General features: G+C 38.7%; 1 protein-coding gene across 2 annotated transcripts in view; it reads right to left on the reverse strand.

Moving 5' to 3' along the window:
- Nucleotides 1-22,731, reverse strand: part of LOC150076070 (uncharacterized) — a 102,744-nt gene that overhangs the window by 55,633 nt on the left and 24,380 nt on the right. For both annotated transcript variants that reach the window (XM_090388003.1, XM_090388002.1), the window contains exons 3-4: nucleotides 12,095-12,153; nucleotides 2,131-2,204 (exon numbers count right to left, since the gene is read on the reverse strand). In XM_090388003.1, the coding sequence (XP_090244129.1) occupies nucleotides 2,131-2,204; nucleotides 12,095-12,153 (133 nt within the window). The remainder of the gene's footprint in view (nucleotides 1-2,130; nucleotides 2,205-12,094; nucleotides 12,154-22,731) is intronic.

The raw sequence follows: 22,731 nt of genomic DNA on the forward strand, positions 1-22,731 counted from the left end.
CCCGAATTCAAATCCCGTCGATGATGCAAGGGGCTTTAATGGGGTTTTTTCACTGCGTGGCTGAGTTAGCAAGTTAGGTCTCGGGCATAGATAGCAAGGTTTTTTCCCAGAAACTGGGGTTTTTTTCATCCAGCAAAACAGGCAAATCGACCAGCGAACACATACAATTTACAGACATAATACATATACAGGCATATATAAGAAATTATGGGTGGCACTAATATAATAGTTTGAGTTTTTTTTTTTTTTTGTCTTTACCATGGCTGTCAGTAAATCCATCCATCTGCATAACAACTCGACTCCAGTGGATAGATTCACATGAAATTTTACATTTAGACATTTTAAAAAGATTTGTTGAGCCGTCCCAAATTTCATTAAAATTGAACAAATAGAAATAGAGAAGTATCATTTCTTTTTATCATCTATATCGTATAGGCTATTCATATACCACATACATTACCTAGTTTTATTGTTTCCTTTCTCCTTCGTTAATCAGGATACAGCCACTCCCCGACTTACGTAAGGGTTGTGTTCTGCAGAATTCTTCATAAGTTGAATTGTATGTAAGTCAGAATTTCCCTAAATGCTTATGCAGCACTCACAACTAAGCATGCTGAATTTGATTGAAGCAAAAAATAAATGTTCGACAAACATGTAAATAGAATTATTTATTCAATTTTTTTATTTCATGTGCAGGAAAAATTACAAAAGTGTACAAAATGACGAAAATTTCAAAGTTATAAAATTACAAAAAGAGAGAGGAGACAAGCATAATGTCAGCAAGATTTACCTTTCAAGCATCGTTGCCAGAATTAACTCTCCAGCTGTTAAGCACGCTGCTGCGGAAAAGTTGAGGGCTGTGGAGATTTAGAAGGGGTTTTTTCCAACAAATCACAAAATTTCTCTGCAGCTGCACAATTGGCACTAGTGACTTCACCGTATACTTTAATGTTTTGGAAACCAGCACGATGCTTGAACCTGTTAAACCACCCGTTGCATGCCACAAACTTGGCTTGGGGTTTGCTGTACTTATCCTTAATATCTTCATAAATACTTGTTGCTTTTGCTTGAATGGTCATTGGACTCGGCACGCTTCTGAATCTGATTTTCCATTCATATTATTAATAGCTTTTCCATCTTCGAGATAGCACCTGAATGCTGTTTTGTGATCACTGATGATCTTAAATGCGTTGATCCTTTAACATGTTCTTTTATACGCGCACTGTCCCTTAAAATAGTATTCACTGGTGAAGCAGGGAGACCTAATTCCAGGCAATAGATGACAAAATTTGTCCTGCTTCATACTACTTAATTAATCATCTTCATTTCTAAATCAATTCTGTTTTGTTTCCTAGCACTGCCAGCACTTGCATTTTCCATTGGTCCCTTTTCCTTCACCATTGTAATAAGTAAATAGGAATGAAGAGGAGATCCTGAAAATTTATTTATGTTTTTTATATGATTGAAGATTTCAGTGAAGGGGAACTCATTTCACCATAATACCATAATGTAAAAACCCACACAATTCCAGTTATTGGCATTATTGCAAATGCAATAAGATCGAGTTTACTACCCATTTATAATAGATTGCACTAACAGAAAAGCCCAATAAACTGGAGAGTGCAAATTGTTTTTATTGTTTTATGATAGTGACCTCCAGAAATGTGTTTTAGAAAATATCACAAAGGCATTCAAAATTGATTCTTATAACAGAACATATAACAACGATGAAAGCGTAGTGAAATTTACATTATAAAAATGACCTTTTAGAGAGATAAATAGCTTAGTTATATAGCAAAAATTTCAACTTCCAAGGTCTTGGAACGAATTACCAAAAAAAAATACCAACGTGTTATTGGGGTCACATTACGATATTTTCGCGATACCTCTATTTATTTCTACGGGATGCAAAATATGTTTCCATGATTTTTTTAAGTTTGAACCAGCCAGCAAAAACTTACATAAAGTTGAATATTCGTAATTTGAGTATTACATAACATAAGCCAGGGAGTGCCTGTAGTTAGAAGTTTATTATATTAATTTGGGGATAAAAACAACACATATATAAGGGATTCAAAAAATAAATTTATTAATAGGTAAAACTGAATATCAGCCAAAAGAAACGCTTGCCTTTTTTTTCAATAACCATTTGGCTATTCGTGCAAATCCATGTTGGGGACCGAGATTCCAAGGACCAAATTGAGCTAGCAAAAGAAAAAAAAAAAAAAAAATCCTTTTAACTATTTAAAAAACTGTTTGAAATTTTACTCTTCATAAATTTCATATAGAAAAATTAAGATGCAATTCTAAATAATAAATAAGTTGTTTATATATTTTTTCTTCCTCTATTAGCCCTTATCTGTTATTTCTTATTATTGTTATTCTGGGTTACTAATCATGTTTTCGCAGAAACTAAAAATTATTCATAGTGAAGAGCCAACATTTTGGTATTATTAATAAACTTAATTCTTGAGATTTGTCACATTCCCTCAGGTATAAGCTAGGGCTTGCTACCTAGAAGTCTAAAATGCTAATGAACTGCTATTCGAGTGAAATTTGTCAAGTGGATCAAATTTCGGTGGAGCCTGTTATTCTGTGACAGTCATATCCTTTGCTTGCATATTCACAATGGTGGGATTGTTAGTAACTCTGTGTATCATCCCCTGTATGCGAGACTTGAAATACTACACCTAATATACTGGAGGTGACCACCCAGGTGTGAACCAACATAAGCAGGGGTTGAGGTCTGTTGTTCACACCACCCAGAAAAATGCTGTTCCTCAGTGTTACCAAGCAATACTACGTGGTAGATGCTACTCATCAACTGGTGCAATACCATCATTTTTCCTTACTGGAGGCTTGGGATCATGCAAACCATGTTTAGTCTCCAGAGCAAAACCCCGGCAACCTCCATCTCCTGCATTATGCAGTGTCACTGATACCTTTGAGATTGTGCTTGGCATCATGGTGAGATCCAATCTTCCTTACATTTCAAAGGGTACAACTCTAAAATGTTGTTCCTAGGCTGGCAGCTAGATAGTCCACTGGACTGAACCTACTGGTAACTTTCTAGGAGGCAACCGGATCAGCTAGTGTGTAATCTCGCTGCCTCTACCCTGCCAGATAGTGACTAGAGGGATCATCCCGAGTAGTGTGCATGCCGTGTGTACAACATATCCAAATATTATTCATATTCTTGCTGTGTGTATATCATATCCAAAAATTTCATTGCTTCATACAACACATCCCAACAGAATCCTAACTATCAGTTGATTCAGCCACTGCTCATCTCAGTTGTCCTAATTATTTGCTGTATGATTCCTTTTGCTTCAAAGAAGGTGCCTATGCATATGCAAAGATGGGAGGCATCTTTTCTTCACTACTGAATACATCATGAATAGTCAAACTAATAGAACAAACTTATCTGTGAAAAGACCTAATCCACCCAAACACTTTCTTATTCATTTCACAGATATAAGTGGTCTCAGTTCCAATCTGAATGGTGTCCATTTCCACTTGCAGTCTGCCAAACCTCCTTACTTTTTCGGACAGAATCCCAATTATTGGCTGATTCAACCACTGCTCATCTCAGTTGTCCTAATAATTTGCTGTATGATTCCTTTCACTTCAAAGGAGGTGCCTATGCATATGTCTGTTCTGATATTCCCTGTCAAAGACAGTAATTTGAAGTTCAGTCTTTTCAATCTTCTCCTCTGACTTAAAATCTGTGCCCCATTTTGTCAATTTCATCTCTGACCTCCAACGTTTTCTCAGTTCAATAATCATTTGAAACTCTTTGATTTCCTTTCTTTCAAACTCAACTTTCTGCAGTCTAACTTTCATAACAGTGAAGTAATTTTTTTGAATACCTACAATTCCAAATGGTTTCAGTTTCTAGTCACACGGACTCAGCTAGTCAGCTATACCAAATAATCCTAACCAAACAGCCCTTGATCGTTTTCTAATGAACAACCCTTCCAAATATGTGAGGTGAGCAGTCCTCTAGGCACCTAGGATCACAAATTGGTGATGGTCTCTTCTCCAACAGAGGCTTTCTCGCGTGAGCATTCTCAGACTTGTATTGTTTGGCATTACAAGCATGTAAAATGGGATGACCTTTGAAATTTCTATTCTTCGTTTCCTTGGTTGGATTACTGTTTTAAACCGTCTGATGTCATATATTTGCTCAGATCATGTCAGTGAAATTATTCCTGTAGGGATGAAATCCTTTATTCCACACTCAACCTTAAAATCTTGTCCTTTATCTAAACCTTGGTTCTCCAAGAAATGTGCTGAGGCTGTTCAAGATAAGAATATTGCATATTGCAACTGGCTTGCATCCAAATCTCTAAGTTAATTTTCTAAGAGTAGAAAACTCACTTCTTGTCCAAATGGTGGTCAAGCATTCTGGTCTCTTGTTAAGCTACCGGCTGCAACTTTTGCACATCTGTACTGCCACCTCTGCCAAAACCTGATGGTTCTGTTGCCACCTCAGTTAGAGATAAAGCTGACTTACTAGCATCTACTTTTCTTCTAATTCCTGTATTGGTGATCTTGGTAAACCACCTCCTAATATTCCCAGTACACTCCACTTGATGACTCCTATAGTTTTCATCAAAAGTATGTCAGAAGAATTTTGAACAATCTTGATGGTGAAAAAGTTCTAGATCCTGATGATATTTCTCCACTTTTTCTCAAAAACTGTGGTTCTGAGCTTACTCCCATTCTGTATGGCCTTTTTGCACTTTCTTATTCCACTGGTATCTTCCCTTCTGCTTGGAAACTTGCTCATATTCAGCCAGTTCCTAAAAAGGGTGACAAATCCTTCCCATCCAATTATTGTCCTATTGAACTTCTACTCTTTCTAAAGTAATTTGGAGAAATCCATTAACTGCGAACTCCTAAACTATCTAGAAATCATCCATCTGATCAACGATTGCCAATATGGATTCTGTTGGTGGCGATCCACTGAAGATATACTAGTTTAGGTTATGGACAAAATTTAATGGAAAAGCTTGGTAAAACTCAAGCAGTTGCCCTTGATATTTCAAAGACTTTTGATCATGTCTGGCATAAAGGCCTTCTAAATAAGTTTCCATCTTATGGATTGCTGACTGTTTTTTGTAATTGGGTATTCAGTTTTCTCTCTATCACTCACTGCAGGAGATGGTAGATCTCTGTCTTCTAATTTCTCCACTAATGCTGGTGTTCCCCAAGGTTTAGTTCTTTCTGTACTCTGTTCCTCTTGTATATTAATGACCTTCTTCCAATAACCAAAAATCCTATCCATAGTTTTACTGATGATGGCACCCTGCATTGCACCTTCCAGTTTGAGAAACCTTGAGCTGCAGAAACAGCTTCAACTTCTCAAATATACACTTCCAATTCCCTAAATGCTAATCTCCAGGTAATTCTCCAATGGAACCCTTCCAAAACCCTGTTCTGTCTTAAATCTCACAAAAAGGATTCTTCTGCTCCTACGCTTATCTTCAATGACGCTCAGATTTCTAGACAAGATTACATAACTCTATTATGGATTACCCTGACTTCTAATCTCTCTTTCCATAAGCATAACACAAATATTGCTCCCTCTGCATCTAAAAAACTGAGTTTTCTCTTTTGTTCTCAGTGTTACTTTTCTTCTAAACTACTCACTCTATAGAAATCTCAAATCCACCCTACCATAGAATACTGTTCTCACATCTGGAGCAGTGCCTCATAACCTCTCTCAGACTTCTAGACTCCATTCAAAAAAGAGCAGTTAAGTTAATTAATGACCCATCTCTTACAGAGTCTCTACACTCTGTCTCATAGTTGTTCTGTTTCTGCTGTGTGCAGAAACAGATACCTCTTATACACACCTCCACAGGCACTGTTCTTCTGAAATGGCTTCTATAATTCCCCTCACCCCCCCTCCCCCTCTTAAAAAACCAGTTCACACATGCTACAACCAATCAACATCCATTTATTGTCCAGCTTTAAACTCACATAACCAACTTTTTTTTTTCTTCTTCATTTATCCCTTCGACTGGCAGAGAAGAAGAATGCATGGGATGCATATAAATTATCAGGCGACGCAGAAACTTATGGTAGATATAAGCTAGTTTGTAATCAAGTCACAAAGGAGGTTAGGCAGGCGAAGGCAGATTATGAAAAATCTTTGGAAAAGGATGTAAAGAAAAACAGCAAACACTTCTTTACTTATATAACCTCTAAAAGGAAGGGGATGAATCAGACTGGTCCACTTGATATCGATCGTTTGACTGTAGATGATCCTGCTGCTCAGATAGCTGCCAAACTAAATGAGTATTTTGCTTCTACATTCACACATGAGGAGTTATTCAGGGAGGGGAAGGCCAGAAGTTTATCAAACTCTAACAGGGAGTTAAATGATTCTGTTATGACCGAGAACAAAGTGGAGGAGAAATTGTTGAAGTTAACCATAAGAAAGGCACCTGGGGTTGATGGAATCTATCCAGTTATATTAAAGCAAGCAGTAAAGGAAGTACGCAAACCCTTAGCCATAATTATGAGAGCATCACTGGACTCAGGGCCGATGGACTGGAGATGAGCAAATCTATCTTCAATTCACAAATGGGGATCAAAGGATTACACGAATAATTGCAGACCTGTTAGTTTAACTTCTGTTCCAGGGAAAATAATGGAGTCACTAGTTAAAGAAGCATTGCAGGATCATTTAGGGAAAACAGCAGTAATAATTCAGACACAACATGGAGGTTTGTTGAGGAGAAGTCTTGTCTGACCAATTTGACTGGATATTATGACGTGGTCACAAAGGAACTGGATGCAAAAAATAATGTTGACATCATACACTTGGATTTCAGAAAAGCTTTTGATACTGTTACACATGGAAGACTACTATACAAATTGAAGCAATATGGCATTAAGGGCAAGTTGCTACAATGGATAAAAGGATGGTTGAGTGGGAAAAGACAGAGTGGTAGTCAATGGATACTGCTCTTCGTGGGCTGATGTTATTAGTGGTGTTCTCCAGGGTTTGGTGTTGGGTCCATTGTTGTTTTGCATATTTATCAATGATATTGATGAAGGCATATCAAGCTTAATGTCAAAGTTTGCAGATGATAGAAAGGTTGGCAGGGTTGTTAGTGATAGTAATGACAGTATTCTACTGCAACAGGATCTAGAAAAGTTGGGAAGATGGGCTGAGAAGGGCCAACTAAAGTTTAACATTGACAAATGCAAAGTACTGCACATGGGTAGCAGTAACCCCAGAACAATGTACCAACTGTATGGTGTTACATCCGGGGTATGTGGAGAACGAAAGAGTCTTGAGGGTAATTGTGCAGTCAGATATGAAGTTTTCTGAGCAGTGCAGACAGGCTGCCAGAGTAGGCCATGGGGTCTTGTCAATGATATACAGGAATTTTGAGAGCAGGGATAAGGAGGTAATTATCCCCTTGTAGAAGGCAATAGTCAAGCCACACCTTGAATACTGCATACAGGTCTGGAAGATTCATTTTAGGAAGGATGTAGAGTTGCTAGAACGAGTACAGAGAAGGACAGTGAGGGGGACAAATGGATGCTCTTACGAAGAAAGGCTTAAGTTCTGCAAATTGCAGAGTCTGGAGACTAGGTACCTGTGAGGTGATTTGATTGAGGTGTAAGGCCTTGAATCGATTGAGCAGGCTCAATGCTTATAGGATTCTTCCTCTTGCTCAGATTAACCTGAGGGGGCATAAACTAAAATTGAGGAAAGACAGTTGCAAACAGACGTGTGGAAATTTGCCTTTAGCTAGCATGTAGTTAATTGCTGGAACAAACTTCCATCTGTCATTGTGGAAGTTGATAGTTTAAATAAATTCAGGGGAGAAGTTGACAAACGTTTGGAGCGAATGGATGGGTGAAATGGAAATTTTTTTTTTTGGCTGATGCTGTATAAGCTTGCTTTCTTGCATCATATGCCTCTACTAATGCTAACTTCTGTTTTCTAGAACAATCTCCCTTCACATGTACTTCCTGAAAATTACAATCTACAGAAATTCAATTCTAATGTCAACAAGTATCTTCTTTCATCTTCTTAATCTTAAAAAATTTAGTTTAACTTCTGTTCCAGGTAAATTAATGGAGGCACTGGTTAAAGAAGCACTGCAGGATCATCTAGACAAGAATTCAGTTATAGCTCAGACGCAGCATGGTTTTGTTAAGGGCAGGTCTTGCCTGACCAATTTGATTGGATACTATGATGTAGTCACAAAAGAACTGGATGCAGGGAATAACTTTGATATTATATATTTGGATCTTAGAAAGGCTTTTGATACTGTTGCACATGGAAGACTGCTGCACAAATTGGAGCAGTGTGGCATTGGAGGCAAATTGCTGCTATGGATAAGGGGATGGTTGAGTGGCAGAAGACAGAGAGTGGTAATCAATGGACACTGCTCAACGTGGACTAATGTTATTAGTGGAGTTCCTCAAGGTTCAGTGTTGGGTCCGTTGTTGTTTTCGGTGTTTATGAATGATATTGATGATGGGATATCAAGTTTAATGTCCAAGTTTGCAGATGATACAAAGGTTGGCAGGGTCGTTAAGGACAATACTGACGCTATGCTGCTGCAACAGGATCTGGAAAGGTTGAACAGATGGGCTGAGAGGTGGCAAATGAGGTTTAACATCGACAAATGTAAAGTGCTGCATATGGGAAACAGTAACCCCAGAGCAACGTATCAACTCTGCGGTACTACACTGACAGTGGTGGAGAATGAAAAGGACCTGGGGGTAATTGTGCAGGCAGATATGAAGTTCTCTGAGCAGTGCAGACGAGCTGCAAGAGTAGCGCATGGTGTCTTGTCAATGATATACAGGAATTTTTCTAGCAGGGATAAGGAGGTGATTATTCCCTTGTATAAGGCAATGGTAAGGCCACATCTTGAGTACTGTATACAGGTCTGGAGGCCTCATTTCAAGAAGGATGTAGAGCTGCTGGAACGGGTACAGAGAAGGGCAACAAGATTAGTAAATGGAACAAAGGGTTGCTCTTACGAAGAAAGGCTTAAGTTTTGCAAATTACAGAGTCTGGAGACTAGGCACCGGCGAGGTGATCTGATAGAGGTGTATAAGGCTTTGAATGGTTTGAGCATGCTCAATGCCAATGGGATTCTTCATCTTTCTCAGAATAATCACCTCAGAGGGCATAAATTCAAATTGAGGAAGGACGGATGTCGGATAGATGTGCGGAAATTTGCCTTTGGCCAGCGGGTGGTTGGTTGGTGGAACCGACTTCCATCACTTGTTGTTGAAGTTGATAGCCTAAACAAATTTAAAGCTCAACTGGACAGGTATTTCGAACGAACGGAGGGGTGAAATGGGAGTGGGTGTTTTTTTTTTTTTTTTTTTTTTGGCTGATGCTGAATAAGCTTGCTTTCTTGCATCATATGCCTCTGCTAATGCTAATGCTAATGCTAATGCTAATCTTCAGCCCATGTGCAGTACTAAATACTATAGTTCTAATACCTCTTGTGTATGGGGTGTTCATAAAAAACATTAAAAATAAAATACCTGTTAATAACAGAGATAAGTTCCTTTAAAGTTGAAGGAGGAAAATTTTGTTCCACATTACTTGCATGGAGTGCATATAAATTATCAGGCGACACAGAAGGCTATGATAGATATAAGCTAGTCTGTAATCAAGTCACAAAGGAAGTTAGGCAAGCGAAGGCAGATTACTAGAAATCTTTGGCAACTGATGCTAAGAAAAACAACAAGGACTTCTTTAGTTGTATAAACTCTAGAAGGAAGGGGATGAATCAGATTGGTCCACTTGATATTGATGGTTAGACTTTTGATGATCCTGCTGAGATAGCTGATAATCTCAATGAGTATTTTGTATCTACATTCAAATATGAAGAGTTATTAAGGGAAGAAAATTCCATAAATTTATCAAACTGTAACAGGGTGTTTAATAATTTTTTAATAACTGAGAGCAAAGGGGAGGAGAAATTGTTGAATTCAACTTAAGAAATGCACTTGCAGTGAATGGGATCTATCCAGTTATATTAAAGGAGATGGCAAAGGAAATAAGCAAACCCTTAGCCATAATTATGAGAGCATCCTTGAACTCAGAGGAAGTTCCCATGGACTGGAGAAGTGCAAATTTATCCCCAATTCACAAAGGGGATCTAAGGGTGACAAGTAATTACAGATCAGTTAGTTTGACTTCTGTTCGGGGGAAAACACTGGAGTCACTGGTTAAAGATGCATTGCAGGATCATCTATACGAGATTGCAGTAATAATTCAGACACAGCATGGGTTTGTTAAGGGAAAATCTTGTCTGACAAATTTGATTGGATACTATGATGTGGTTACAAAGGAACTGGATGCAAAAAATAATTTTTATATCATATACTTGGATTTCAGGAAAGCTTTTGACCCTGTTGTGCATAGAAGTTTGTTTGTTTGTTTATTTTGGTTTTTAGGAGCATTAGCAACTAAGGCCATATTGCTCCGGGATATGCGGTGGTCATACCCTGACCTTTCCGCATCCTCCGTATTTGGTGGTGATGGGCTCGAACCCCGGTCTAATCAAGAAGCGTGTGCTATGCACTGCTGCTCCTTCCCACCTGGCTACGGAGGCGCCTTGTTGTGCATGGAAGACTACTATACAAATTGAAGCAGTACAGTATTAAGTCACAAAGTAAGTTGCTACAATAGATAAAAGGGTGGTTGAGTGGGAGAAGACAGATATTGGTAATCAACAGACGTTGCTTTTCGTGGACTAATGTTATTAGTGCTGTCCCCTAGGGTTTGGAGTTGGGCCTACTGTTGTTTTGTATATTTATTAATGATATTGATGAAGGTATATCAGGCTTAATGTCGAAGTTTGCAGATGATACAAAGGGTTGTTAATGACAGTAATAGCAGTGTGCTACTGCAACAGGTTCTAGAAAAATTGAGCAGATGGGCTGAGAAGTTTAAACTGAAGTTTAAAATTGACAAATGCAAAGTACTGCATATGGGTAGAAGTAACCCCAGAGAAACGTACCGACTGTGTGGTACTACACTTAGGGTGGTAGAATATGAAAAGGACCTGGGAGTGATTGTGCATCAGATATGAAATTTTCTGATCAGTGCAGACAGGCTGCCAGAGCAGTTCATGGTGTCTTGTAAATGATACACAGGAATTTTGCTAGCAGGGATAAGACGGTGCTCATCCCTTTGAATAAGGCAATGGTCAGGGTGCACCTTGAGTACTGTGTACAGGTGTCTGGAGGCCTATTTTAGGAAAGATGTAGAGTTACTTGAGTGAATACAGAGAAGGGCAACAAGATTGGCGAGGGAAACAAAAAGGTGGTCTTACCAAGAAAGGCTTAAGTTCTGCAACTTGCAGCATCTGGAGACTAGACACCTGCAAGGTGATCAGATTGAGGTGTATAAGGCCTGGAATGGGTTGCACTTGCTCAATTCTGATGGGATTCTTCCTTTTTACTCAGATTACGAACCTGACGGGGCATAAATTCAAATTGAGGAAAGACAGTTATAGAATAGATGTGCGGAAATTTGCCTTTAGCCAGCGGGTAGTTGATTCTGAAACAAACTTCCATCTGTCATTTTGGAAGTTGATAGTTTAAATAAATTCAAGGAGGAACTGGACATACATTTAGAGGGAATGGATGTGTGAAATAGGTTTTTTTTTTTTTTTTTTTTTGGCTGATGCTACCTAAGCTTGCTTTCTTGCATCACATGCCTCCACTACTACTTTTTCCATTCTCCTTTGGTCTCAGTTTTCATGAGTTTAAAAAATCTACAGAATTAGAATAGTAAAAACTATAACCTTACTATTAATTTAAAACACGACTAAAATTAATTTGAAACAATTCTTGTAAAATAACTGGCCATTCACGCCAATTAGCACATATGCACTTCAAAATCTTAAATAATTACACCTTTAGTTGTATATAATTACAATGTATAACTTGATATCTATGGTTATTTATAGTAAAGACATTATCTGTTTGAATAAAAATTTTTACAGGAATAAGAGTAAAAGCACTGTAAAAATGAAAATTCAGCACCATAAAGTTTAATATGAAAAAATTCAATAAAACTTCTACTTACGAAATACAACAGGTATACCTCCTCTAATGGCTTTTTTGTTATCAAAAATAGCCTTTTCACTAAAAAAATTGTGCATTTTTATTAGTACAAAATGAATTGAAATCTATGGTGAAATTTGTAACACACTTATTTATAGATGGAAATATCAACTTTATAACTATATCTAATTTAGGTAAAAATATATATTTTAATTAAAACAAGAAACAAGGAATGTTTTTTGCATATAGCTTGGAATTTTCTTGAAATACCAAGATGAAATACCAATAATAATAAAACATTAAATTAATATTTTATTAAAAGCACGTGACATTTGTAATAATGTTTCATGGTAATGTGGAACTGTTACAGAAGTCAATGGAGGTCAGAAGATGGCTGGATCTACCAATCATATCTGCAAACACTCACTGAAAAATTTTTTCCAAATTCTGAACCAAAAGTTTCAGTGCCTCAACAATGAAAAGTTTTGCCAAACTCTCAACAAAGGAAAGCCTCACTGCTGCTGTTCAAGCATCTTCCCAGCATAACAGAAGGCGAATATTTTGAAACTAACAATGCTCTAGGCAGTCAGTAGCATTAAAAGATTACTGATATTTTCATTGGCAGTTGTTTCACACTGCTGCTAGTCACCCAATCTTTGGTAAACAATTATCAGTTTGATTTAGTGCTATCAATTCAGTTTTGTGGCGACAATTCTGCCCACACATAATTGGCCATCTTATAATGAGGGCTTTGTTGATTAATTTCGGACCTCAGAAACTCTGCAAGAGTTACCAGGAAAGGAGGATTTTTTCAGTTTGCCTGCTTTAATTGGTAAAACGAATTTGTTTTTAAAAAAAGATGGTGTTTATTTGAACACAGGAGGTGCACGAGTCTTTTCTCAAGTCACAAAGGCAGAACAAGAATTTATTTTGTAATAACTATTTGCTTGTATATATTTCTAATTTAGGATCTTAACAATGCTATTTGCTATTATGATACAAATAAAGAATTTTTCAGTTAGAAAATATAAAAAAAAAGAAAAAAAAGCAACTACATTAACAGACACTTCTGAATAACACCCAAACTTATTATTCCTAGTCATAAGGGTTTCGTAATGTGGTTACTTCTATATAATGGACATTCTCAATAGTGGATGTGTTTAGCCACACTAATATAAAACAAAAGAAAAGAACAGGACCAGGGTATGTCTGCCAGGGGCAAAGGTTGATGATGTTGTAGAGCGTATATCATCTTTTAAGGGCACAAAAGGTGATATAGTTGTACACGTTGGCACTAATGATATTAAGAGTAGGAGACCGGCAGAATTACTTAACAAGTACAGGTCACTGTTGAAAAAAAGCATCGAATTAGGGTTGAATTTGAAAGTGTCTGCAATTCTGCCCAGACACGATAGGAGGGGGCATATGATGAGAGCCCTGTCGATCAGTTCGGCCCTAGAAGGATTGTGCAAGGGTCAAGGGACAGAATTTTTTTCAGCCTGGTCTGTACTTGTTAACAGGACAGACTGCTTCTACAGGGATGGGATACACTTAAATAGAAAGGGTGCAAGAATGTTTGCTGTTGCTATCGAGGCATTAAGGTGGGTCGGAAAACTGCTAGATTGGGGGATACAAGGACTAATAGATTAACAGTAGCCACTGGCAGAGGTGAAAGTGATTCTTCCACTGCTTCTATTGGAATGAGCCACAGCCTGGAAAATAAGATGCAGGATATTTCAGAGACTGCTGGGAATCATTGGGGTACAAATAAACACATGGGTTGTGTTAGGGTAGCTAAGAAAAAGAACAGGTGCATGTATACTTGCATGTACACCAATGCTAGGAGTTTAGTAAATAAATTAGATGAATTTGAGGTATTGCTCAAAACATCAAAGGCAGATATTGTGGGGATTTCAGAGACGTGGTGTCACACAGATATAAGGAATGCAGAACTGGAATTTGGGGAGTACAATGTCTACAGAAAGGATAGACAGGATAGGAAGGGATGAGAGGTTATGCTATTAGTTAAGAAATACATAAAATCCAAGGAAGTGAAGCCAGTCGACATTGCTGGACAGTGCAGTGTCGAGTCAGTTTGATGTGACATAAGCATTGGGTGATCAAAATTGAGAGTAGGAGTGTGCTACAGGCCTAATGACTCTGATGAGTATAATAAGAAACTGTACGGGGAAATAGAGTGGGCAGTAAATCAGAGTGTCTTATAATGGGGGATTTTAATTTCCCAGATATTTACTGGAATTTGGGGGCTGGTCACTCACACACTAGCAAGGCTTTTGTGGATTTATTGGATGATTGTTTTCTACATCAGCATGTTCAGGAGGCAACTAGAGGGAGTAATACTCTTGATTTGATTATCAGTAGTGATTCTTCATGCATTAAGAATTTGCAGGTAAAGGAACCACTAGGTGGCAGTGATCACAGTGTGCTGAAGTGGGATTTACTCAAAGAGGTAACTACCATTAGGGGTAAAGGGAAGGGTTATTGCTTTCGTAAAGGCGACTACGATGGACTGAGACAGTATTTAAATTCTATACAGTGGGACCAACTGATGATGTTACCAACAGCAAATTCAAAATGGGAAGCATTCAAAGAACTTATCTTGCAAGCTACTAGGCTTTACATACCAACTAAGAAATATTGTTCAAAGTTTAGGCCTAAGTGGATGTCAGATGAACTAATGAGACATATGGCAGAGAAGAAAAATGCATGGGATACATACAAATTAACATGTGACACAGAAGCCTATGACAGATACAAGTCGATCTGTAACCAAGTTACAAAGGAGGTTAGGCGGGCGAAGGCAGATTACGAGAAATCTTTGGCAAGGGATGCAAAGAAAAACAGCAAAGAGTTCTTTACTTATGTAAACTCTAGAAGGAAGGGGATGAATCAGATTGGTCCACTTGATATCGATGGTTCAACTGTTGATGATCCTGCTCAGGTAGCTAACAAACTGAATGAATATTTTGCATCGACATTCACACATGAGGAGTTATTCAGTGAGGGGAATGCCAGAGGTGTATTCAACTCTGGCAATAAGCTAGATAATCTTGTAATAATTGAGAGTAAAGTGGAGGATAAATTGTTGAAGATAAATACAAGAAAGGCACCTGGGGTGGATGGGATCTATCCAGTTATATTAAAGGAGGCAGCAAAGGAAGTAAGCAAACCCTTAGCCATAATTATGAGAGCTTCCTTGGACTCAGGGGAAGTACCCATGGACTGGAGATGTGCAAATGTGACCCCAATTTACAAAGGAGGATCAAAGGCTGACACAAGTAATTATAGACCTGTGAGTTTAACTTCTGTTCCAGGAAAATTAATGGAGGCACTGGTTAAAGAAGCGCTGCAGGATCATCTAGACAAGACTTCAGTTATAGCTCAGACACAGCATGGTTTTGTTAAGGGGAAGTCTTGCCTGACCAATTTGATTGGATACTATGATGCAGTCAGAAAAGAACTGGATGCAGGGAATAACTTTGATATTATATACTTGGATCTTAGAAAGGCTTTTGATACTGTTGCGCATGGAAGACTGCTGCACAAATTGGAGCAGTGTGGAATTGGAGGCAAATTGCTGCTATGGATAAAGGGGTGGTTGAGGGGGAGAAGACAGAGAGTGGTAATCAATGGACACTGCTCATCGTGGACTAATGTTATTAGTGGAGTCCCTCAGGGTTCAGTATTGGGTCCATTATTGTTTTCTGTATTTATAAATGATATTGATGATGGTATATCAAGCTTAATGTCCAAGTTTGCAGACGATACGAAGGTTGGCAGGGTTGTCAAGGACACTACTGACACTATGCTACTGCAACAGGATCTGGAAAGGTTGAGCAGATGGGCTGAGAGGTGGCAAATGAAGTTTAACATTGACAAATGTAAAGTACTACACATGGGAAACAGCAACCCCAGAGCAATGTATCAACTCTGTGGTACTACACTGACAGTGGTAGAGAATGAAAGGGACCTGGGGGTGGTTGTGCAGGCAGATATGAAGTTTTCTGAGCAGTGCAGACGGGCTGCAAGAGTAGCTCATGGTGTATTGTCGATGATATATAGGAATTTTTCTAGCAGGGATAAGGAGGTGATTATTTCCTTGTATAAGGCAATGGTCAGACCGCACCTAGAGTACTGTATACAGGTCTGGAGGCCTCATTTCAAGAAGGATGTAGAGATGCTGGAACGGGTACAGAGAAGGGCAAGAAGATTAGTGAATGGAACAAAGGGGTGCTCTTACGAAGAAAGGCTTAAGTTTTGCAAATTACAGTGTCTGGAGACTAGGCACCGGCGAGGTGATCTGATAGAGGTGTATAAAGCCTTGAATGGTTTGAGCATGCTCAATGCTGATGGGATTCTTCCTCTTGCTCAGAATAATCACCTGAGAGGGCATAAATTCAAATTGAGGAAAGACAGATGTAGGATACACGTGAGGAATTTTGCCTTTAACCAGCAGGTGGTTGGTTGCTGGAATAGACTTCCATCCCTTGTCGTGGAAGTTGATAGCCTATATAAGTTTAAGGCTCAGCTGGACAGGTATTTCGAACGAACAGAGGGGTGAAGTGGAAGTGGTTATTTGTTATTTATTTATTTATTTTATTTATTTTTTTTTTTTGGCTGATGCTGCATAAGCTTGCTTTCTTGCATCAAATGCCTCTACTAATGCTAATGCTAAAATGACAATTTTCTCTGTTTCCTCCTACCCCAGTGAAACCTACCTACAGGGTGATTCACTACCAGTGTGACAAACTTGCAGGCGGTGTAGGGGGCACAAAGACAAATCAGAATCACATAACATTGCAGGGTCCGAAATGCCTTCGTCATGCGGTAGAGGACGTTGAACGGGAGGTCGCGTGAACAGCGATCCCGCTGGAAGTCAGCATTTGTGAACCGGTTCCCGAGGCAGTAGGATGGACGAGAATTCAAACGTTGAACTGGCCGACATGTACCTTGCATATGGAGCTGCGGACTGTAACAGGCGCGCCGCTCTGCGCTTGTACCAGGAACGTTTCCCACACAGGTGTGCTCCTCAGCATGCGATTTTCGCACGTGTGCACAGAAGGTTACGCGAGACTGGTTGTTTCACGAGAGGTTACATGAATCGAGAGCGAACGACGAGGACGCCAGACAATTAGGAGAATGTCCTACGTCTTGCAGAAGGCAATCCGAGTACGAGTACTCGAGCGATAGGCCAACGATTGGGTATTTCCCAATCCACTGTATGGAGGATACTGTCAACAAACAAATGAGTTCATACCATCTGCAACGCGTCCAATCATTGGAGCCTGCGGATTATCCACTCCGGAGGACTTTTGCTACTTGGTTTGTTCAACAGAAACGGTTTGCAAATGCTGACTTCCAGCAGGATCGCTGTTCACGCGACCTCCCGTTCAACATCCTCTACCGCATGACGAAGGCATTTCGGACCCTGCAATGCTATGTGATTCCGATTCATCTTTGTGGCCCCTACACCTCCTGCAAATTTGTTGCACTGGTAGCAAATCACCCTGTATATTTATGTAATTATGATTATTTCTTTTTTATTTTGTTGGCACTGCAGAAAATATGCATAAAATAAAATTAATACACAAAATCACATTAAAAAAGAATGAAACTCTACAAAATGCCACTACTGATGAAACTTAGACTTGCATGACAACATCATTTTCTAACATTTCTAACATTTATAAACAATGAAAAGGAACTGTGGTGCTCATGCTTTCAGATCACATCTATTTTACCAATTCTATATGACTGGGTACCCAAAACAAGCTTTAAATTGCAATGTGGAAATAATCCCTAAACTGAAACACAGAATGTGGGAATCAGAGCTGCCAACAAAGGGAGGAGTTAACCCTTAAGAGAAAATAAAATGTTACTGAATTAGAAAAGAAAGAAAAATAGGTGTTTGTGTATTTACCTGAAGGTTTGGTGAGCAAATAACACAAATTAGCAATTTAATTCAAAATAAGGATTGTTTACAGGATATAGGTTTTAAATGGAAACTAAGATTCTAAGGTGGTTAAGGTGAGAAAAACAGAGACAACTGCTCTTCATGCCATCATATTTAACTGGTTCTGCTCTGTTCAATCAAAGAACATTCTGGTAAGTGGACCATTAATCCAACAGAGAATTAATGGCCAGCAGAAAACCAAAAACTTCAATGCTTCCAATGGAAATTTAGAACATGTCATAATATTTTATTTAAAGCTGTAAGACAAACTCTTACAAATATATTTCTCTTAGTAAGAACAGTGTGTGGAAGTAAAGCACTTAAGGAATAAAGAAAACATCATTATGGAAATATTTTCATTAGTGGGAGTAGGGCTGGCAGTAGGCACTTAAAGAATACGATAAATAATGGTATGGTCAGGTTCAGAAGTAGGTTAAAATTAAAAGCTTCAGAACAATAATTTAATCCCTATATTACACCACTACTTTAGGATACAACGCACAGTGCAGTTTGTGGAAGGACGTCAACATGTAGCAGTTCAAAGGTATGGTCAGCGGGTGATCTACAGGTAAAAGATGAAAGGATTCGTTGTGTGGGAAAAATAGAATATGAGTTACTGGCTATGGGAAGGGTGAGTTTAAAGAATACCACTGTGATTGGGTCATGTTTAAACTAGACAGGCGGAGATAAGTAAATGAAAAGAAAATAAATAAGGTTTTCCTGTCAAATGATTGCAGTGGCCATTGCTGTTCAGAAAGGTTGCTACTGTAGTTTGGGGTTGTTGCTGTTGTAGTTCTGGGGGAGTCCCACTATGTAGTGAAGAGTTCTGCTGTGCACAACAGAGGCTGTTTTGTAGTGTGTGGGGAGAAGTCTCAGTGTTAGGAGAAAAAGTATTGAAAAGAGTAAAGTAAAATGGTACCTCTCTTGTCTGGTTACTGCTTAAGCAGTAATGTTCTGAAACGTTAGCTTACCTGTCATTGGGCACATTCCTGTGCTAGAAGTTGATCTGGGAGCTGAGTAGCAGGCCAGTTAGATAGTATCCCTGGCTCCTACTACTGCTATGGTAATTTCCTTCTGTATTAACAGAGAGTTGTTACCGAAATAAGACAGTACTGGAAGAGCTATACAGCAGACTTCAACTAAGAAGAGAGACTTCATTCGTAAGTGGATTCTTTCCACACTGTGGAAGGAATCCGCACAAAGAAACCCCACCATGAAAGAGAAGGAACATAAATCCTCTGAACTGTATTGTAATGGAAAGGGTGCTTAGATAAAATTGTAGATTTTAGAGTGAAGTTGAAGAAATTAGGAGAAATAAAAGGAAATGTTTAGTATTGAGTTGGTTTATTGGCTTAAGTTGTAAAGAGAATTGATGTTGCTGAATTAGCATTACTTGAGGTATACGATACAAGAAAGTAAGCTTATACAGCAAAAAAAAAAAAAACCCTTCCCATTTCACCCATCCGGTCACTCCAAATGTTTGTCTAGTTCAGCCTTGAATTTATTCAAACTATCAATTTCCACAACAACAGATGGAAGTCTGTTCCGGCAATCAACCATCTGCTGGCTAAAGGCAAACTTCCGCACATCTATTCTACAACTGTCTTTCCTCAATCTGAATCTATTTTCCCCCTCAGGTTCTTAATCTCAGTAAGTGGAAGTATCCCGTCAGCATTGAGCCTGCTCAAACGATTCAAAGCCTTATGCACCTCGATCAGATCACCTCGCAGGTGCCTAGTCTCCAAATGCTGAAGCTTGCAGAACTTAAGCCTTTCTTCGTAAGCACATTCCTTTGTTCCTCTCACCAATTTTGTTGCCCTTCTCTGTACTCCTTTTAGCAACTCTACATCCTTCCTAAAATGAGGTCTCCAGACCTGTATGCAGTGCTCAAGGTGTGTGGCCTGACCATTGCTTTATACAAAGGGATAATCACCTCCTTGTCTCTGCTAGCAAAATTCCTACATATCATTGACAAAACTCCATGACCTGCTCTGGCAGCCAGTCTGCACTGCTCAGAGAACTTCATATCTGATTGCACAATTACCCCCAGGTCTTTTTCATTCTCCACCTCCCTGAGTGTAGTACCACATAGTTGGTACGTTTCTCTTGGGTTACTGCTATCCATATGCAGTACTTTGCATTTGTCAATGTTAAACTTCAGTTACCACTTCTCAGCCCATCTGCCTAACTTTTTTAGATCCTATTGCAGTAGCATACTGTCTTTACTGTCATTAACAACCCTGCCAACCTTTGTGTCATCTGCAAACTTGGACATTAAGCCTGATATGCCTTCATCGATATCATTGATAAATACACAAAACAACAATGGGCCCAGGACCAAACCCTGGGGGACTCTGCTAATAACATTGGTCCAAGTAAAGCAGTGTCCATTTATTACCACTCTCTGTTGCCTCCCACTCAACCATCCCTCTATCCACTGCAGTAACTTGCCCTTAATGCCATACCGCTCCAATTTGTACAGCAGTCTTCCATGTGCAACAGTATCAAAAGCTTTCCTGAAATCCAAGTATATGATATCAAAAGTATATTTTTGCATCTAGTTCCTTTGTGACCACATCATAGTATCCAATCAAATTGGTCAGACAAGACTTCTCCTTACCAAACCCATGCTGTGTCTGAGCTATTACTGCTGTCTTGTCTAGATGATCCTGCAATGCTTCTTTAACCAGTGATTCCATTATTTTCCCTGGAACAGAAGTTAAACTATCAGTCTGTAATTATTTCTGTCACCCTTTGAACCCCTTTTGTGAATTGGGGATACACTGCACATCTCCAGTCCATGGGGACCTCCCCTGACTCTAAGGATGCTCTCATAAGTATGGCTAAGGGTTTGCTTCTTTGCTTACTTCCCTTGTGGCACCTCCGTAGCCAGGTGGGCAAGAGCAGCAGTGCATAGCACACGCTTCTTGATTAGACCTGGGTTTGAGCCCGTAACCACCAAATATGGAGGATGCGGAAAGGTCAGGAAATGACCACAGTTGCTAATGCTCCTAAAAACTAAATAACAAACAAACTTCTCTTGCTGCCTCCTTCATTATAACTGGATTGATTCCATCTTCCCCAGGTGGCTTTGTTATGTTTAACTTCAACAATTTCTTTTCCACTTTCCTCTCAGTTATTACAAAATCACTTAGCTCCCTATTAGAATTTGATAAACTTCTGGCATTCCCCTCCTTGAATAACTCCTCATGTGTGAATGTAGATGCAAAATACTCATTACGTTTATCAGCTTCTTGAGCAGGATTGTCAATAGTTGAACCATCTATGTTAAGTAAACCAATCTGATTCATCCCCTTCCTTCTAGAGTTTACATAAGTAAAGAACTCTTTGCTGTTTTTCTTTGCATCCTTTGCCAAAGATTTCTCATAATCTGCCTTTGCCTGCCTAACCTCCTTTGTGACTTGATCACAGACTAGCTTATGTCTGGCATTGGCTTTTGTTACCTGATAATTTATGTGCATCCCATGTATTTTTCTTCTCTGCCACGAGCCTCATTAATTCATCCGACATCCATTTAGGCCTGAACCTTGAACAGTATTTCTTAGTTGATATGGAAAGTCTAGTAGCCTCCAAGATCAAGTCCCTGAAGGCTTCCCATTTAGAATTCACCGTTGGTAACACATCCGTTGATCCCACTGTATAGAATTTAAAAACTGTCTGAGACCACTGTAGTCACCTTTGCGAAAACAAAATCCCTTCCCTTTACCTTTGATGGTAGTTACATCTTTAAGTAAATCCCACATCAGTACACTGTGATCACTGTCACCTAGTGGTTCCTTTATCTGCAAATTTTTAATGCATGAATAATCACTGCTGATAATCAGATGAAGGGTATTACTCTCTCTAGTAGTTGCCCCTCGAACATGTTGCTATAGAAAGCAATCCTCAATTAAGAGAGATATATGAAATTGTTAGTATTAAATTAGCTTATGGATCGTTGTTATGAAGAGAACTGACATTGCTGATTAAGAGAAATATGAGGAAATGATTAAGATTGAATTATTTTTGTGTTTGCAGCTGGAGAGAGGGAGAGAGAGAGAGAGAGAGAGAGAGAGAGATTATATTGTTAATTGGGGAAATTTTATGGAAATGATAGCATGTATTAACAATTAAATAAGAAAAATGAATAATTAAATGTAAATGAATACCAGTTATGTTTATACTTGTAAGTAGCTTTGTATAGTTACAGATGAAATGCACAAGGCATAATTATATATGGGTTATAAGTAATTAACTATATAATATCTGTGTAGATACTCCATAGTTTACCATAAATTTAAACTACATATGTAGTGTAAAAGGTATTGTTTTAATTGTATCTCATATTGTGGCTGCCTTCAGAATGAGTTACCAGGTATTCTTCTCTTCTAGAGAAGCATTACTTATTCAAAGTAGTGCAATATCTGATATGTCATTGTGGCAGCCACAATACGAGCTACAATTAAAACAATGCCTTTTACATACATACGTAGATTATATTTATGGATAAACTATGGTTATCTACACGGATATTATACAGTAGGTTTGTATAATAAATGATTTTCTTTTATAATTTTTGTGGCATTGCGCATAAGAAACTGACGGCTCACACACACACACACACACATATATAAATACAGGTCGGACCCATTTTACTAGCACCTCCGTAGCCAGGTGGGAAGGAG

Source organism: Mastigoproctus giganteus, chromosome 13, assembly GCF_048544385.1.
Source record: "Mastigoproctus giganteus isolate SK-2022 chromosome 13, ASM4854438v1, whole genome shotgun sequence".
In the NCBI taxonomy this organism is placed as follows: domain Eukaryota; kingdom Metazoa; phylum Arthropoda; class Arachnida; order Uropygi; family Thelyphonidae; genus Mastigoproctus; species Mastigoproctus giganteus.